This window comes from Podarcis filfolensis (assembly GCF_964270895.1).
Source record: "Podarcis filfolensis genome assembly, chromosome: 1".
NCBI lineage: Eukaryota > Metazoa > Chordata > Lepidosauria > Squamata > Lacertidae > Podarcis > Podarcis filfolensis.
In genome coordinates, this window is record NC_139604.1 from 92,752,913 (window position 1) to 92,767,298 (window position 14,386).

General features: G+C 42.2%; 1 protein-coding gene across 2 annotated transcripts in view; it reads right to left on the reverse strand.

Annotated features, from left to right (window-relative positions):
• The window catches only part of LOC310759434 (cytosolic phospholipase A2 beta-like), a 40,261-nt gene that overhangs the window by 22,323 nt on the left and 3,552 nt on the right, over positions 1–14,386 (reverse strand). Inside the window, exons 1-6 of one of the 2 annotated variants that reach the window (XM_083606684.1) lie at positions 9,396–9,637; positions 8,714–8,786; positions 6,691–6,827; positions 1,683–1,814; positions 1,017–1,075; positions 21–63 (exon numbers count right to left, since the gene is read on the reverse strand). In XM_083606684.1, the coding sequence (XP_083462810.1) occupies positions 21–63; positions 1,017–1,075; positions 1,683–1,814; positions 6,691–6,827; positions 8,714–8,786; positions 9,396–9,533 (582 nt within the window). In that variant the 5' untranslated portion in view covers positions 9,534–9,637. Of the gene's footprint in view, positions 1–20; positions 64–1,016; positions 1,076–1,682; positions 1,815–6,690; positions 6,828–8,713; positions 8,787–9,395; positions 9,638–14,386 lie in introns of those variants that run through there. The other variant, XM_083606685.1, reaches the window with a different exon arrangement.

Sequence of the window (14,386 nt, forward strand, 5' to 3'; positions counted from 1 at the left end):
TCAATACAAAGAAATCTTACCACTAAAACACCATTGGAAATCAGTTGCTCGAGAGGTCCTGAACTGGATGGTAGAGAGGAGGGGAAAGGGTGATTAAATCTGAGCCTGGTAAAGTCGTTGATATTTAATAAAGTAACATTTTGGAAATGACTGACAAAGAGCAATAGTTTTCAAGGTACTTAATACAGCGGTACCTCCGTTTTCGAACATAATCTGAAAACCAAAAACTCAATAGCCAACAGCTAGGCCTCAGGATCTTGCACTCAGCAGAAGCTGTGTGGCATGTTCAACTTCCAAGGCGTGTTTGTAAACCAAAGCATTTACTTCTGAGTTTATGGCATTCAAAAACCGAAATGTTCGTCAACGGAGACATTCGAAAACTGAGGTACCACTGTACATGGAAGTCTGACCACATAGCTGCTGGAATCCTATCCTACAAACCAGAAATGAAATAGTCAGGCAAATCACAAAGTGCTCTTGTACTATAATATGGAGAAGTTGGGGAGAACTGCTATTTATTTAGTAACTTGCATTCTATTTTTTTATGGGGCAAATTCAAAGTAGTTGATTTAATGCAATACATAAAAAGAGCAATGGGGAGAGGCATTCCACAAATCAGGTGGAGTACTGAAAAGGCCATATTGGTTAAAGATGCTGCTATAGCAAAGGAGAATATTGGTTCATCAGAGGTGGTATCTTGACACTATATGTGACCAATTACACAAAAATGCAAGGATGTACCTTTCCTATATTTGATGTATTGTCATGAATGATAAAGAAAGAAAGGTAGTTCATTATTCTCAATATAATATAGAACTACTACCCAAATATGGCAGCATAAACAAAACCAGAATATTAAGATTCAAATGTAGACAAAACAGAAAGAAGGAATAGTGGTGGAGACATATTAAAACCATGAGATTAGCAGAAACACACTAGATAACAAAAGAAAAGTAGGAATTTCCAAAAATATACTATTTTTAGAATCCTTTTCTTGCATCTAACAAACCACTTACGTTTCTGCCAACTTGAATTCCACTTCCAGAGATTCATAAGCATGAGGACAATCTTCTTTCTGATAACACAAAAAACAATTACTAATGCTCATTTATCTACTCAGTGCAGTAATCTCAGTCATTAAGGACATAATTGACACTTGTCACTGCACTCTGAAACCCTTCAATCTGGCAAAATCTAACCAAGCACACCTGGAATCCAGGCATTGGAGGTGGGGGAAGAATTTAGACTGGGGAAATAGGGCAGATGAAAGGGATGAGGTGTCACTCCCTAGTGAAATTAGTAGCTCTGCACAGCTGTTCTGAAGCAAGGGGAAAGAACATCCACATCATATTATTTATTACTGCTAGTGTTACCTAAAGTTGTTTGGGTTCCCTCAACATTTCTGCAACTGCCTGAGAAAGAACCTCCAAATTCACTTCTGTTTTTACTTGGACAAAACCCAGTTAAGTAATTCTCTAAGGAAGTGATTCTCAAGCAGTCAGCCAAGACCTAGAAGTGGGCCATGGGACACCCAAGACATCCTCACCTGTCTGCGCTGCTTGCTAGCTATTCCATGGTTTTTCAGCTCTCTGCATGTTAGTTAGTTAGTTAGTTAGTTAGTTAGTTAGTTAGTTAGTTAGTTTCGTAAATGTGTAGACAATACATTAACTTTTTGTCCTTACCTCTGGTTTTAAGGAAAATAGCTCAAGAGCTGTTATGCCAGGCCGGACTTTTTCCAAATCGAAAAAGATAACAAAAAGTACATCATCTTTGTCGGTTAGATTGGCACTACAGACCTCCAGCTGTAATATATTCTAGGAACAGAAGAGAAGGAAAGTTAGAATTGTATAGGGATAGAGTAGAAATTCCGTTCAGGTGTCCTTTAAAACAGAATCTATCAAATTAGCACATTTCGAAACAATATTCAAACCCAAACACAGCTATCCTTTGAAATTTGCACTCACCTGAATTTTACCATACAGTTTGCCAACCAATAAATGTTTGCAAAAATGCATATATTAGGGGGAAGTTTGCGTGAAAATGAATATCTGGTGAAGATAACTGACAAGAATGCACTATATTAGAGGAAATTGCTTGCAAAAAATATGTACGTTAGTAAAAACAGCATATATAGCTGTGTTTAATGGAAGAAATTAGCACTAAAATGCTAGTGAATTTTCATGAGCATTTTTTTTAAAGAAAGTTTGCAAATTGCTGCAAAATGTGGAAAACTGAATTTTAGATTATCATTTTTCCAAGGTGAGAGAACCAAAATTGATGCACCCTTCCATCCCAAATCACACATGGTGACCCTGACCCCCAACATCCATACATCAAGCAACATCTGAAAGTACTTACATATTTCATATATTTACATCTTTATAATTCCACCTTACTATCCCATCACTTAGGGACCTCTAAGGCAGCTAGTATGTTGTTTAAAAAGCAAAAATTAAAATAATAATCATCTGAATTCGGTAAGAAATACAAGTGTAGATATAACAATAAGAACAGAACCAGCATTAAAAAGGAGGGAGAAATTCAATCATCATTAATGCCAAAGATATACAGAACACCAGTTTTCATTGGAAATCTAAACACCATTAGGGAAGTCAGAAAATTCATTCCCCATGCTAGAGAGCTCCACAGTCTTGGCAGGAAAGCCAAACCTGGTACTCTCCAAATGTTTTGGACTACAGCTCCCATCAGCTTGAACATTATATGGCTGTACTTGCTGGGGCTGAAAGGAGTTGTGGTCAAAAATACCTATAATGCCATATGCATTATGGGATCTAGGAGTCTTGGTTGACCACAAACTTGAAATGAGCCAACAGTGTGACGCGGCAGCTAAAAAAGCCAATGCAATTCTGGGCTGCATCAATAGGAGTATAGCATCTAGATCAAGGGAAGTAATAGTGCCACTGTATTCTGCTCTGGTCAGACCTCACCTGGAGTACTGTGTCCAGTTCTGGGCACCACAGTTCAAGAAGGACACTGACAAACTAGAACGTGTCCAGAGGATGGCAACCAAAATGGTCAAAGGCCTGGAAACGATGCCTTATGAGGAACGGCTAAGGGAACTGGGCATGTTTAGCCTGGAGAAGAGGAGGTTAAGGGGTGATATGATAGCCATGTTCAAATATATAAAAGGATGTCACATAGAGGAGGGAGAAAGGTTGTTTTCTGCTGCTCCAGAGAAGCGGACACGGAGCAATGGATCCAAACTACAAGAAAGAAGATTCCACCTAAACATTAGGAAGAACTTCCTGACAGTAAGAGCTGTTCGACAGTGGAATTTGCTGCCAAGGAGTGTGGTGGAGTCTCCTTCTTTGGAGGTCTTTAAGCAGAGGCTTGACAACCATATGTCAGGAGTGCTCTGATGGTGTTTCCTGCTTGGCAGGGGGTTGGACTCGATGGCCCTTGTGGTCTCTTCCAACTCTATGATTCTATGATTCTATGCTCACCAATCAGACTCTGCTGGTTGTGGAACCCTGAGAAGAGCCTGCATCAAAGGCCTGAGAGATCAGGTAGCATCACAGTAGGTGGTGAATTCCTGGCCCTAAACCATTTAAGACTTCAAAAAGCATAAGTAATCAGGACTTTGATTTGGTCTTGGACACAGACAGGGAGCTACTGGAACAGCATTACAGTGATACCTCGGGTTAAGAACTTAATTCATTCTGGAGGTCCGTTCTTAACCTGAAACTGTTCTTAACCTGAAGCACCACTTTAGCTAATGGGGCCTGCTGCTGCCACCGCGCCGCCGCTATGCGATTTCTGTTCTCATCCTGAAGCAAAGTTCTTAACCCGAGGTATTATTTCTGGGTTAGTGGAGTCTGTAACCTGAAGTGTCTGTAACCTGAAGTGTCTGTAACCCGAGGTACCACTGTAATCTGAAAAACTGGCTGCAGTCAAAACCAGCAGCAGCAACTGAAGTTTCCAATCCCTTTTTAAAAGGAAGCCCCATGCAGAAGAAGTTGCACTATATACCAAACTGAATTTGGACTGCTGGAATACCAATATTGGCTTTAGAAAGGTATGTGCATACGTGGTCTAAGCTAAACTTCAAAGGTAAAACAATATCTCTAACATGAGCATTTCCCCCCTGTATTGCATATCACACACACACACACCCCATCCACTTCCAACTAAAAGGTATAAACTCTACCCCTTGCCTCATTTTCTGCAACAGTGACATTCTGACACTCTAAAACGCAACGTACCATAAGCATAGAACAAGCCTTGACTGTGCAGAATGCCAAACACAGAATCACCTTACATAGCTATTCTTTTGCCGTAGGCAAAGTGGCTGGTGAATATGTTGGAGAACTGCTCCACACACACAAACCAAGATGGATCCTGCTGCATGGAGAAAAAAAGGGGGAGATCTACTGATTCACAGGAGCACAGGAAGCCACCTTATATTGAATCAGAACATTGGGCCATCTATACCTGTGCCAGGTACACTGATTGGCAGCGGCTCAGCAGGATTCCAGCCAGGGAGTCTTTCCTTGTTCTACGGGCTGGAGACTCAACCTGGGACACTGAGCATGAAAGGGAGATGCTCCACCACTGAGCAGCAGAGAGACAGAAGAAGCGTATCCACTGCAGAATCTCTGAATGTGTACAAAAGGCTGCCACACCTAACTGTTACCAGATTCTGGGAGGATTTAAAGGGTTGGATTACAGGTATAGGCAAGCCTGGAGGATAGCTTTAGTGGGAAAGCTCCCATATGAATTGAAAGTAATGGGACTAACATGATTAGCTGGTGGGAGAGTGCTGTGAATTTAGCATCTTTGTTGATGACAAAACTAATCTCCGCCTTCCCATTAAATGAGGGTTGAAGTAAACTGCTCTATTGGTAGATTCAATATTAGTTGGTATGTATTTTGACTTGCACATACCAGCTAAGGGCATTCTTATATAATTATTAACAATAATTATTATTGTTGTTCAGGGAAGTTTCTAATATGTAACGCTGTACTGTTTTTAACACTTGATTGGGAGCCGCCCAGAGTGGCTGGGGAAACTCAGCCAGATGGGTGGGGTATAAATAATAAATTATTATTATTATTATGACACTTGGGACCAAAGTGTCTAATGACTAGGGAGGGCAGATTTAGTTTTGTTTCAGGAAAGCTAATACTCCCGGGGGGGGGCGGTTTAATCCCCCCTTCCTCCATTTAGGGTGGCCACTTATGCATTGTCCAATATGTACTCAATCCAGATAAGACTGAGACACTGTTAGTTCCCTAGACCAGATGAGTGGGAGATTGCCTGCTCTTGATGCGGTTACACTTCCTCTGAAGGAACAGGCTTGAAGCTTGGGGGTATTCCTGGATCCTTTGATGTCTCTCGAGGCTCAGGTGACCTCAGTGACCCGGAGTGCCTTTTATCAGCTTTGGCTGGTAGCCCACATATGCCTCTATCTGGACAGGGATAGCCTAACTACTGCTGTCTATGCTCTGGTAACCTCAAGGTTAGATTACTGCAATGCATTATATGTAGGGCTGCCTCTGAAGACGGTTCGGAAACTTCAGCTAGTGCAGAATTCAGCGGCCAGGTTGCTCACTGGAGCAAGACAGTTTGAGCATATTACACTGATCCTGGTGTGATTCGACTGGCTACTGGTTAGTTTGTGGGCCCAATTCAAAGTGCTGTTTTTGACCTATAAAGCGTTAAACGACTCTGGACTGCAATACCTCAAGAACAGCCTCTTTCCATATAAACCTACCAAGACCCTGAGATCATCTTTGTGTGCCTCTTCCTCAAGAGGTCCAGAGGGTGGCAACATGAGAACGGGCCTTCTCTGCAGTGGCTCCCCATCTGTAGAATGCTCTCCCCAGGGAAATTTGCCTGGCACCTTCATTATACACCTTTAGGCGTCAGGCAAAAACATTGCTTTTTAACCAGGCCTTTGGTTGATTTGTGGGGGGTAATGGGTTGCTGTTGTTATTTTGATTATTTACTTTGTGGTTTTATATTTTGATTTTATTCTGTGAACCACCCTGAGACCTCCAGGTATAGGGTGGTATATAAATTCAATAAATAATAATAATACCACCAGAAAAGAAGGCAAAAGAGGACACTGACTTCCATAAATTTTGCATGTGGTGATTCATATGTATAATTGCAAATTTATATATAATTACTATAATTTAAATTTAAAAAACAGCACATGCTACCCTAGTGTGAAAGACTTGACAGCAGGTGAGCTGTGTGGCTACTTAGTCTGCTGCCCAGATGTTTGCAACTTCAAGGCCCCTGATGCTCCCTTTTCTTGGTGTCCTTTATCTTTTTCTTGCTCAAAAGAAGGACCCCTTCAAAATAGTCCTCTGTAAAAGTAGAGCACATGGGAACCACTTGACCACCATTCCTGCTTGGATCCCAGTAATTATCAGGCCTGCCTTCAGCGGATGCTAATAGTACCTTTAAGCCCTGCATGTGAAATGTGATTTACCTTGCTTGGCCCTAAGCACAAACTAAGCACAAAACTACCTGCACACAGGCATTTTTGTCACAGAAGCACCCCTGCATTAGAGGCAACAACTTCATTTTTCCTGAACGTTCCTAAATCAGACTTGTTTGGAAAAGCCATTTATTTTATCTTATTGCAATAATGTTTTATGTCTTTATCTGCCCAGCAGGTTTTCCAAACAAGCGATGGCATGTTGAATAGCTTACCTTACCTTGATCTCAGTTTGGATTCTAAAATAGAATGTCTCATTCCAGACTGGTTTGTCAGAGTTCTTCATAGTTCGGGTTCTAAATTTCTCAGGCGACGCTGTCGGCAGATGCAAGGTCACGTAGCAATTAGATGGAAACACTGCAGCAAAGAATGGAAAAAGCTTTTTAACAGTTGTGATTGTATATTCAACTGTGTCTTAAGCCTTAGGGGCAGATATGGGGATGCCACATCACTTTGTATATGACAAACTGTGGGAGGGGCATCTATTTCTGAATATATTTTTGCAGTGGAGGTCTGAGCTGGAATATATATGTGATATAAGGAACAGAGAAATTTGGTGGTGGTGGTGAAGCCTCTGGCACCAACTAGATGACCTAATGTGATGTTTTAGAACATAAATCAATATTCTTGCAATTATAACACCTAGTACTACTCTTATCGATATTGGTACATAATGTGGGTGGTGCTGTGGTCTAAACCACTGAGCCTCTTGGGCTTGCCAATCAGAAGGTTGGCGGTTTGAATCTGCATGACGCGGTGAGCTCCCGTTGCTCTGTCCCAGCTCCTGCCATCCTAACAGTTGAAAAGCACGTAAGTGCAAGTAGATAAATAGGTATTTCTGTGGCAGGAAGGTAAACGGTGTTTCCATGCGCTCTGGTTTCCATCACAGTGTTCCCTTGCACCAGAAGCGGTTTAGTCATGCTGGCCACATGACCCGGAAAGCTGTCTGTGGACAAACACCGGCTCCCTCAGCCTGAAAGTGAGATGAGTGCCGCACCCCATAGTCGCCAGGGGTCCTTTACCTTTGCATTACATAATATCGCTGTTCAAATTGTTGCAGCTGAAAGCAATGTCTAGTGTTAGGAGGCCTCTTTCTCACACCTGCAGCATTCAGAAGCTGCTGAATTGCAACTCATTACCAAACTTAAAACCATGGAGAGACCTGGTCTGAACAAAGACATTGGATTCTTATCTCATTATACACGACAAAGCCATTTTTCACCTTCTCACCCCTTGCTTTTTCCTGTAAGACCTATTGCAGTCGTTATGAGTCGTCAACAGGCTCATCACAGCTATCTGCCAATCACCCATTCCCACCACCCTTCTGAGTAATACCCCTCCCCACCTTCTCACTATATAGAAGGATCTGGCAACTTCTGTTTCAGTGTATCTGAAGAACTGTGCATGCACACGAAAGCTCATACCAAGAACTAACTTAGTTGGTCTTTAAGGTGCTACTGGAAGGGAAAAAAAATTTTGTTTTGACCTGCAGCATTGTGCAAAATGCACAGGCTGCACTGTGCAAACTAATGAACACGACCAAAAAACTGGGTCCTTTTGACTGAACCATCACCAGTTCCGAGCAAGTGCAACAATGAGGGGGGGAAAGACCACTGTGCCATCAGCAGCAGAAAATATATTGAGAGAGAGGCATAGAACAGCAGAGTGCATTTCAGGGAACAGGAAATGTTACATTTCTGAAACAGAACTATATATTTCTCACTCATGATACCATTCATGATACCATCCTGAATAACCCTTGAAAAAGTAAGTCCTATTTATTTTGATGGTAAATTTTCAAGTAAGCATACCTAGAATTACTTAAGGGGATAAACTGAATCATGATAATTAAGAAAAGTGAGCTGAGTGTGTGAAAAATTCCCTTACCTCCAGTGGTTACAGGAATCCAGCATTTAGGGGGTGACAGACTATTTCTTGGGAAGAGCGTCCCACTGGCAGTGCCTATGAAAGTTTGTAGGGGTGCAGGATCATACCATGGGAAAGAGGCTCTTACAAGATTGGATATATGCATGGATGTGAATTCTGTTCCACCTAAAACACTGGGGACATGTTCAGTAATGTTTAAGAACTGGATACCAATTCTTTTAGTTACCATGAAAACTCTTTCAGATCTTTTGTTATTTAATCCAGTCCAAGATTCCTTATTCTCTATTGCTATTTTATCCAATAATCTTGCTGCACAGTTGAGCCCAGTGGTGCAATGAAGGATGCACAAAACTTACATGAAATTCCTGAGGGGATGATATTGGCTTTTATAATTCTGACAGACACCATGGAAACTGGAAACAGTTGTTTCTGCAATGGAAGAAAAGCCAGTGAACTTCACATGAATAAAAAATTAGTAAGAATTCTGGATTTATTCCCACATGACAGAGATCACCCAAAGCCACAAACATTGCCCATCGTGCCCCGCCAAAGCATCTGCTTCTCCCTTTCTCATCCCATTCCCATTTCCCTAACACTGCTGGATACTTCCCTTGGAAACCTTAGAAACTTCTGCTTAGTGAGCAGATGATGAGTAATGGTGAACAAACTTCCCTTAAAGGCAGATGTGATCTTGCCAACCAAGATCTTGCAATGCAGAGCCACAAGGAAGTGCTGGATGTTGTTAAGTGTTCAGGCCCAAGAGAATGCAGGCCGTAGATGAGAAGGCTAGATCAGTAGTCTGGAAGCACAGAGGTCCACTCTGCTGATCAGTCTCAGTGATATGTGACTCAGACAGAGAGAAGGAAGTATATTAGAAACGTTTGGGGTATTGGATGGGTCTGTGGTGCCACCTGACCAAGAGCGTTCTGGGCTGTTAGAGTGTCCCAGTTGACTCTGACTGGAGTTCCCTCCCCAAAAAACGAATAGCCCTACTTGATTAATGCAGAAACATGACAAGGGTGAGCCTAGGACACATACCTTGCTTGAAAAAAATGTGCTCTCTAGAATATTAGCCAAAATCCTTTGTATGTAACACCAATGTCTCAGCAGACAAGTCAAAGTGAAATAGTTTATCTTATTATGTCCCTTATGAATGCCTCCATGTTGTCTCTGCATGAACAGAGAGCGAGTTTGCCTGTCAATGACTTCAAGGCTTGAGATGAGAGTGGGCTAAGGGCCATTGTCAGTGGCTGGCATAGTAAGGAACACCCCAGGAGGGGGCCCACTGACAAGGGGACCGCCTGGACCAGGACCTACTCTTCACCATGGCAACCATGCCTCTCACTCTGACAAACAAATAACAGTATTGATGGTGAGGAGGAAATGTAGCAGCTACTGCCTGCTTCCTCATCTGAAAAGACCAAGCAGGTGGTAACAGTGATGAGGAACAGCAGCTGGCAACAATGAGAGTGAGGAGATAGACTCAGAGAGAGAAGGGAGTATTGAGGTGTCTTGGCCAAGCTTCCCCACCACCAAAAGAACCTGCAGCAAGCAAGCACTGACTGGGAGCCCTGTGAATGTGACATGGGTTCCACTGAAGCTGCTAATCAGAGGAGGGGACTAGAGGCCATTACAGCTGGCCTCATAATCATCGTGACCTAGGACGGTAAGAGAGGCTAGTAGGCTAATGTGGTACCAACAGAGAAGAATAAAGACTGCCAGATTGAGAGCCCATGTGGTGTGCGGGTTAACATGTCAGACTAGGACCTGGGAGACTCAGGTTGCCCTCAGCCATGAAGAGCATGGTGTGACCTTGAGTGAGGAACCATTTCTCAGTCTGGGCAAGAGTCCCTTCCAGGGCCAGATTTAGATTTGATGAGACTCTAAGCTACTGAAGGTAATGGGGCCCTTTATATGTCCAGCTGTCTTTTGTCAACAACAAATTGTTGCTGTTTTTTGTGTTGAATATATGTTATATGGTAGTTTATGGACCTAATAGGTATCTAAAGCCTACAGGATGCTAGACTAGATGGGCTACTGGCCAGATCCAACAGGATTGTTCTTATGTTCTTATCCAGACAGCCTGGTTCCAGGCTGTCTGTGGCCTTCATACCTTCTGACCTCAACCTGCCCACACACAGTATAAGACAAGCCCTGAATCAGTCTAATTCAGTTCAGGATCCAGAATTTAGCCGAAGTGGAATTTAGCCAGTCCTAGTTTCTAGAGAAGGGATAGGAAGAAGGTAGGCCAAGATCTACTGGGCGGTCTCTTGGTGGTTTATAGTAATTTGACAATGGTTTTTTACTCCCAATTCTTTTACAACAGCAACAATAAAACACTTTCCACCTAAATTTTGCTGCTGCAATGAAGAAAGCTAATACAGAGTGGATTTTGGGGGGGTGGAAGGAATGTGAACTCGATTCACATTGATAGGCTCAGAATCTGCTCAGAGGCACCCTGCACTCTGATTCTAATTGTATGTCTTATGAATCTGACTCTCTGGTTGGTAGAAAGAAAAACAAAGTAGATCCCTCACTCTATGGGTATTATGTTGGTGCTGGATTGGCAGGGCCTAAATGCCTAGCTTTAGATCTTGAGTTGATTCATTGCAAACACCTAAATAATTGAATGGAATAATTCACATTGTCTTTAACTGAAATACCCTTTGACCTCCCAATTTTTCTTCATACAGAAATTTCTCTAACTTTTCTATGACAGTATCCTGTTTCAGAGCCCCAGGACAATCCAATGAGAGTCAAAGGGAAGCACTTCTTCCAACAGCACACATTTAGGCTATGGAATCTGCTGCCACAAAACATAGTTCTGATTCATTTTTTAAAAAAAATCAGCATTCCGTTCTTTTATTTGAAATGGTTCCCAGCTATTCAAATTATGAACGCTGGAGTCAAAATGGCAACATTTAAGTCTTCATCTTATTGTTTTGAAACTTATCCAAAAGTTGAGTTACATTTTAAGAGCCCTTCAGCATTTCAAAGTCAAGATTTTGATGTCAATTCCAAAATTCAGACAAAGGCAGAGTTCTTGGAAACACAAAGCACAAAAAGGCTCGATCTGATGGGAAAGAGGCTTACTTGTGACGTCTTGAAGTTAGACAGATATATACATAGTGCTTATATAAGGCAGGGTCTGGTTCTTAGTCTGAAGAATTTCAGTTGATCACACCACACTAGTTACTTGCCGCCATTTAATTACCATTTATAACTCTAATGATCTGCTCCAGGCAATTATGTTATTACTTTGCACAGTCATCTACATGCGTCTATTTCTTGCATATTTTCATTTACATATACTCTGCTGCTACCCTCACTTCCTTATACATGCTGTCTGTTGAGAAATCTTAGGAAACCTCGTTTCAAGTTCCCTCTTAGCAAACATGGCACATCTTTCCACATTCTGAAGCTCTCAAGATTTCTCTTCCCAGACTTGTGTCTTATTTCTTGCCTCTAATAATTAATACCATACTGGCAAGTTCTTATGAGCTGATTATTAACTGATCTCTAGTCTACTTCACCGCCTTCTTCATCCAGAATTCTGGTTATTGGACTTTACTCTTATTACTATTGGTAATATTACAGCTGCTGTCTGATTTCCTATGTCTGATCATTGGTCTTTTGACCCCAGCCTTGTCCACTCTGTCTATCAGCAATTCTTCAGAGCCTCCTGCAGAAGACTTTCACATCACCTGCTACCTAACCATTTAATTGGCAATGCCAGTAACTGAACCTGGGACCTTTTACATACAAATCATGCATCCCACCACTGGGCAACTGCCCTTCCTTACACACTAAAAAGGTAAAGTTGCATTTTAATACTGTAAACAGCACTAAGAACCAGTAGGATGTGCAGAATCCAATTAAAAATGTTGAGTCTCTTTTGGCAAAGTTAAAGGCTATTAATGCCCATTGATTTTAATGTTTAAAACCAACCTCATTTTTAAAAGGTCTACCATTTGCATCAATATACCTTAAAAATATTCAGTGCCTCAGCTAAGCAGTGCTCTTTATTCATTATGACTGTTTTTCTAGACTTGAATGACAGTCAGCACAACTAGATTATTGTGCTTAGTTTTAGGGTTCTGGAGGAGTTGAACCAGCAGGGGCAATAAGTACTGGTATAGAAGGGGTCCAAGTTCATTTTAAAACATGGACACCCTTCCTCCCCCACCCCCAATATGCTATAGAAGTTTTTTCACTATGGAAGGCTACTTTTTGAAGCTTCAGGTTGTTCCCATTTACCATTGTATTTTTTTAGTCTCTGGCACAGATCTCTGAAACAGGAAATGAGACAACTTGGCAGTTTAAAAAAACCCCAAATTACTAATCCTTTCTTCTGGCTGCAGGTACTTTCTCTAATATTCATGAATGAGCAAATTCTTTTTGAATGACTAAAATTCTAAAACTGAAAAAGTCAGGTTCCAGATATACATATATCTATACTAAAAGAGCAGCTAGGCTGGTGATGCAAGAGAGGATTGCCATTGTCTAATAAACACATTTTATTCTGCTTCTGATAACTGGGGGCTAGTTTGAATACATAGTAAATTGAGGAGTATAATTTTGTTATAGACTGTTTTGTGGAACAGCCATTTTTTTGTTAACTGCATTTATATCCCACCTTTTTCTCCAAAAAGCTCGGGGTGGTGCACATGGTTCTTTACACCCCTCTGTCCTCTTTTAATCCACACAACACCCCTGTGAGATGGGTTAGTCTGGGAGCCAATAACCAGCCCAAGCTCACCCAGGCAGCTTCATGGCCAAGTGGGGATTGACCCTGGTCTCCCAGGTCCTAATCTGGCACTCTACACCAGGCATCTCCAAACTCAGCCCTCCAGCTGTTTTGGGACTACAACTCCCATCATCCCTAGCTAACAGGACCAGTGGTCAGGGATGATGGAATTGTAGTCCCCAAACAGCTGGAGGGGATGCCTGCACCACACCATAGCTATTATTTAGCAATTGATCAGGAATAAGCAATTTCAACCAATCCAGGAGCTTTCTGAGCAAGCTTGGGTTTACTGCTAACAACAATTTTCATTATCATCATGAAATGAATATTCTACAAGCCCTCAACATGGTCCATAACATTACATGAAGAAAGATCAAAGCAGCAGTGAGGTTGGGGGGGGTGCAGACACTGCACAGTAGTCCTGTTAGTGTACCAACACAATCCCAACCTCCCTGTCACTGCCACCCTCAATACAGACACACACACACAGTAATTAGGAGCTTATATTGCTGCAGCTCCAGCACCACTGAGCAAGCTGTTCCAGATGCCACTATCCATGCACAAGAGAGAGGAACTGGCAGAGAGGAACTGGCAGCCTTGGGGGAGAAAAATAAAATAAAATGGGGCACTCAAAAACAGGCCAGGAAGACTGAGCATGTTAAGTGGCCGGAAATGCTGGCTGACTTTGGCAGAGAAAACGGAAAGAAGCAGGGGGTGGTTGGAAAGAAATATCCCTGGAAGAGGCTGGTTGGCTAGCTGGCACCCTGAACAGGAGCCGGGGCTGGCAAAACATTTTGCAGCCCAAAGCAAAGGGTCAACTGGCTCCCTGTCTGCCCCTCCCCTCTACACACACAAGCCAAGGTGCATAGCACCCAAGTTCTTTTGGGACCCGAGGCAGAAAATCCTACAGGTGCATCTCTCGTGAGTAAAAATGAAACAATAATTAATTATATAAGGAACTATTTGCTGCCCTTCCATGCCACCCAAACACAACTGCCTGAGCTCTGCCCAAGGGCAGGCTGGTCTTGGCAGCAGGAATACCATGCTCACACTTTGCTGAGGCACAAAGTGAGACGCTGTGTTTTAAATTAGCTGTGTTTTCTGAAAAGCCAGAAAACTATGCCAGCAAAAACGTCTAGAGGCATCATCCGTCTGCGTGTGTTCATGGTATACAATTAAGCTTTGGTAATAACAGCACTATGCAAATGCGTTTTACAGTAAGCTCTAGTCACCCCAGTTATGTAACTCTTAAGCTATGTGTTTGCAACAACAAAATCAAAAC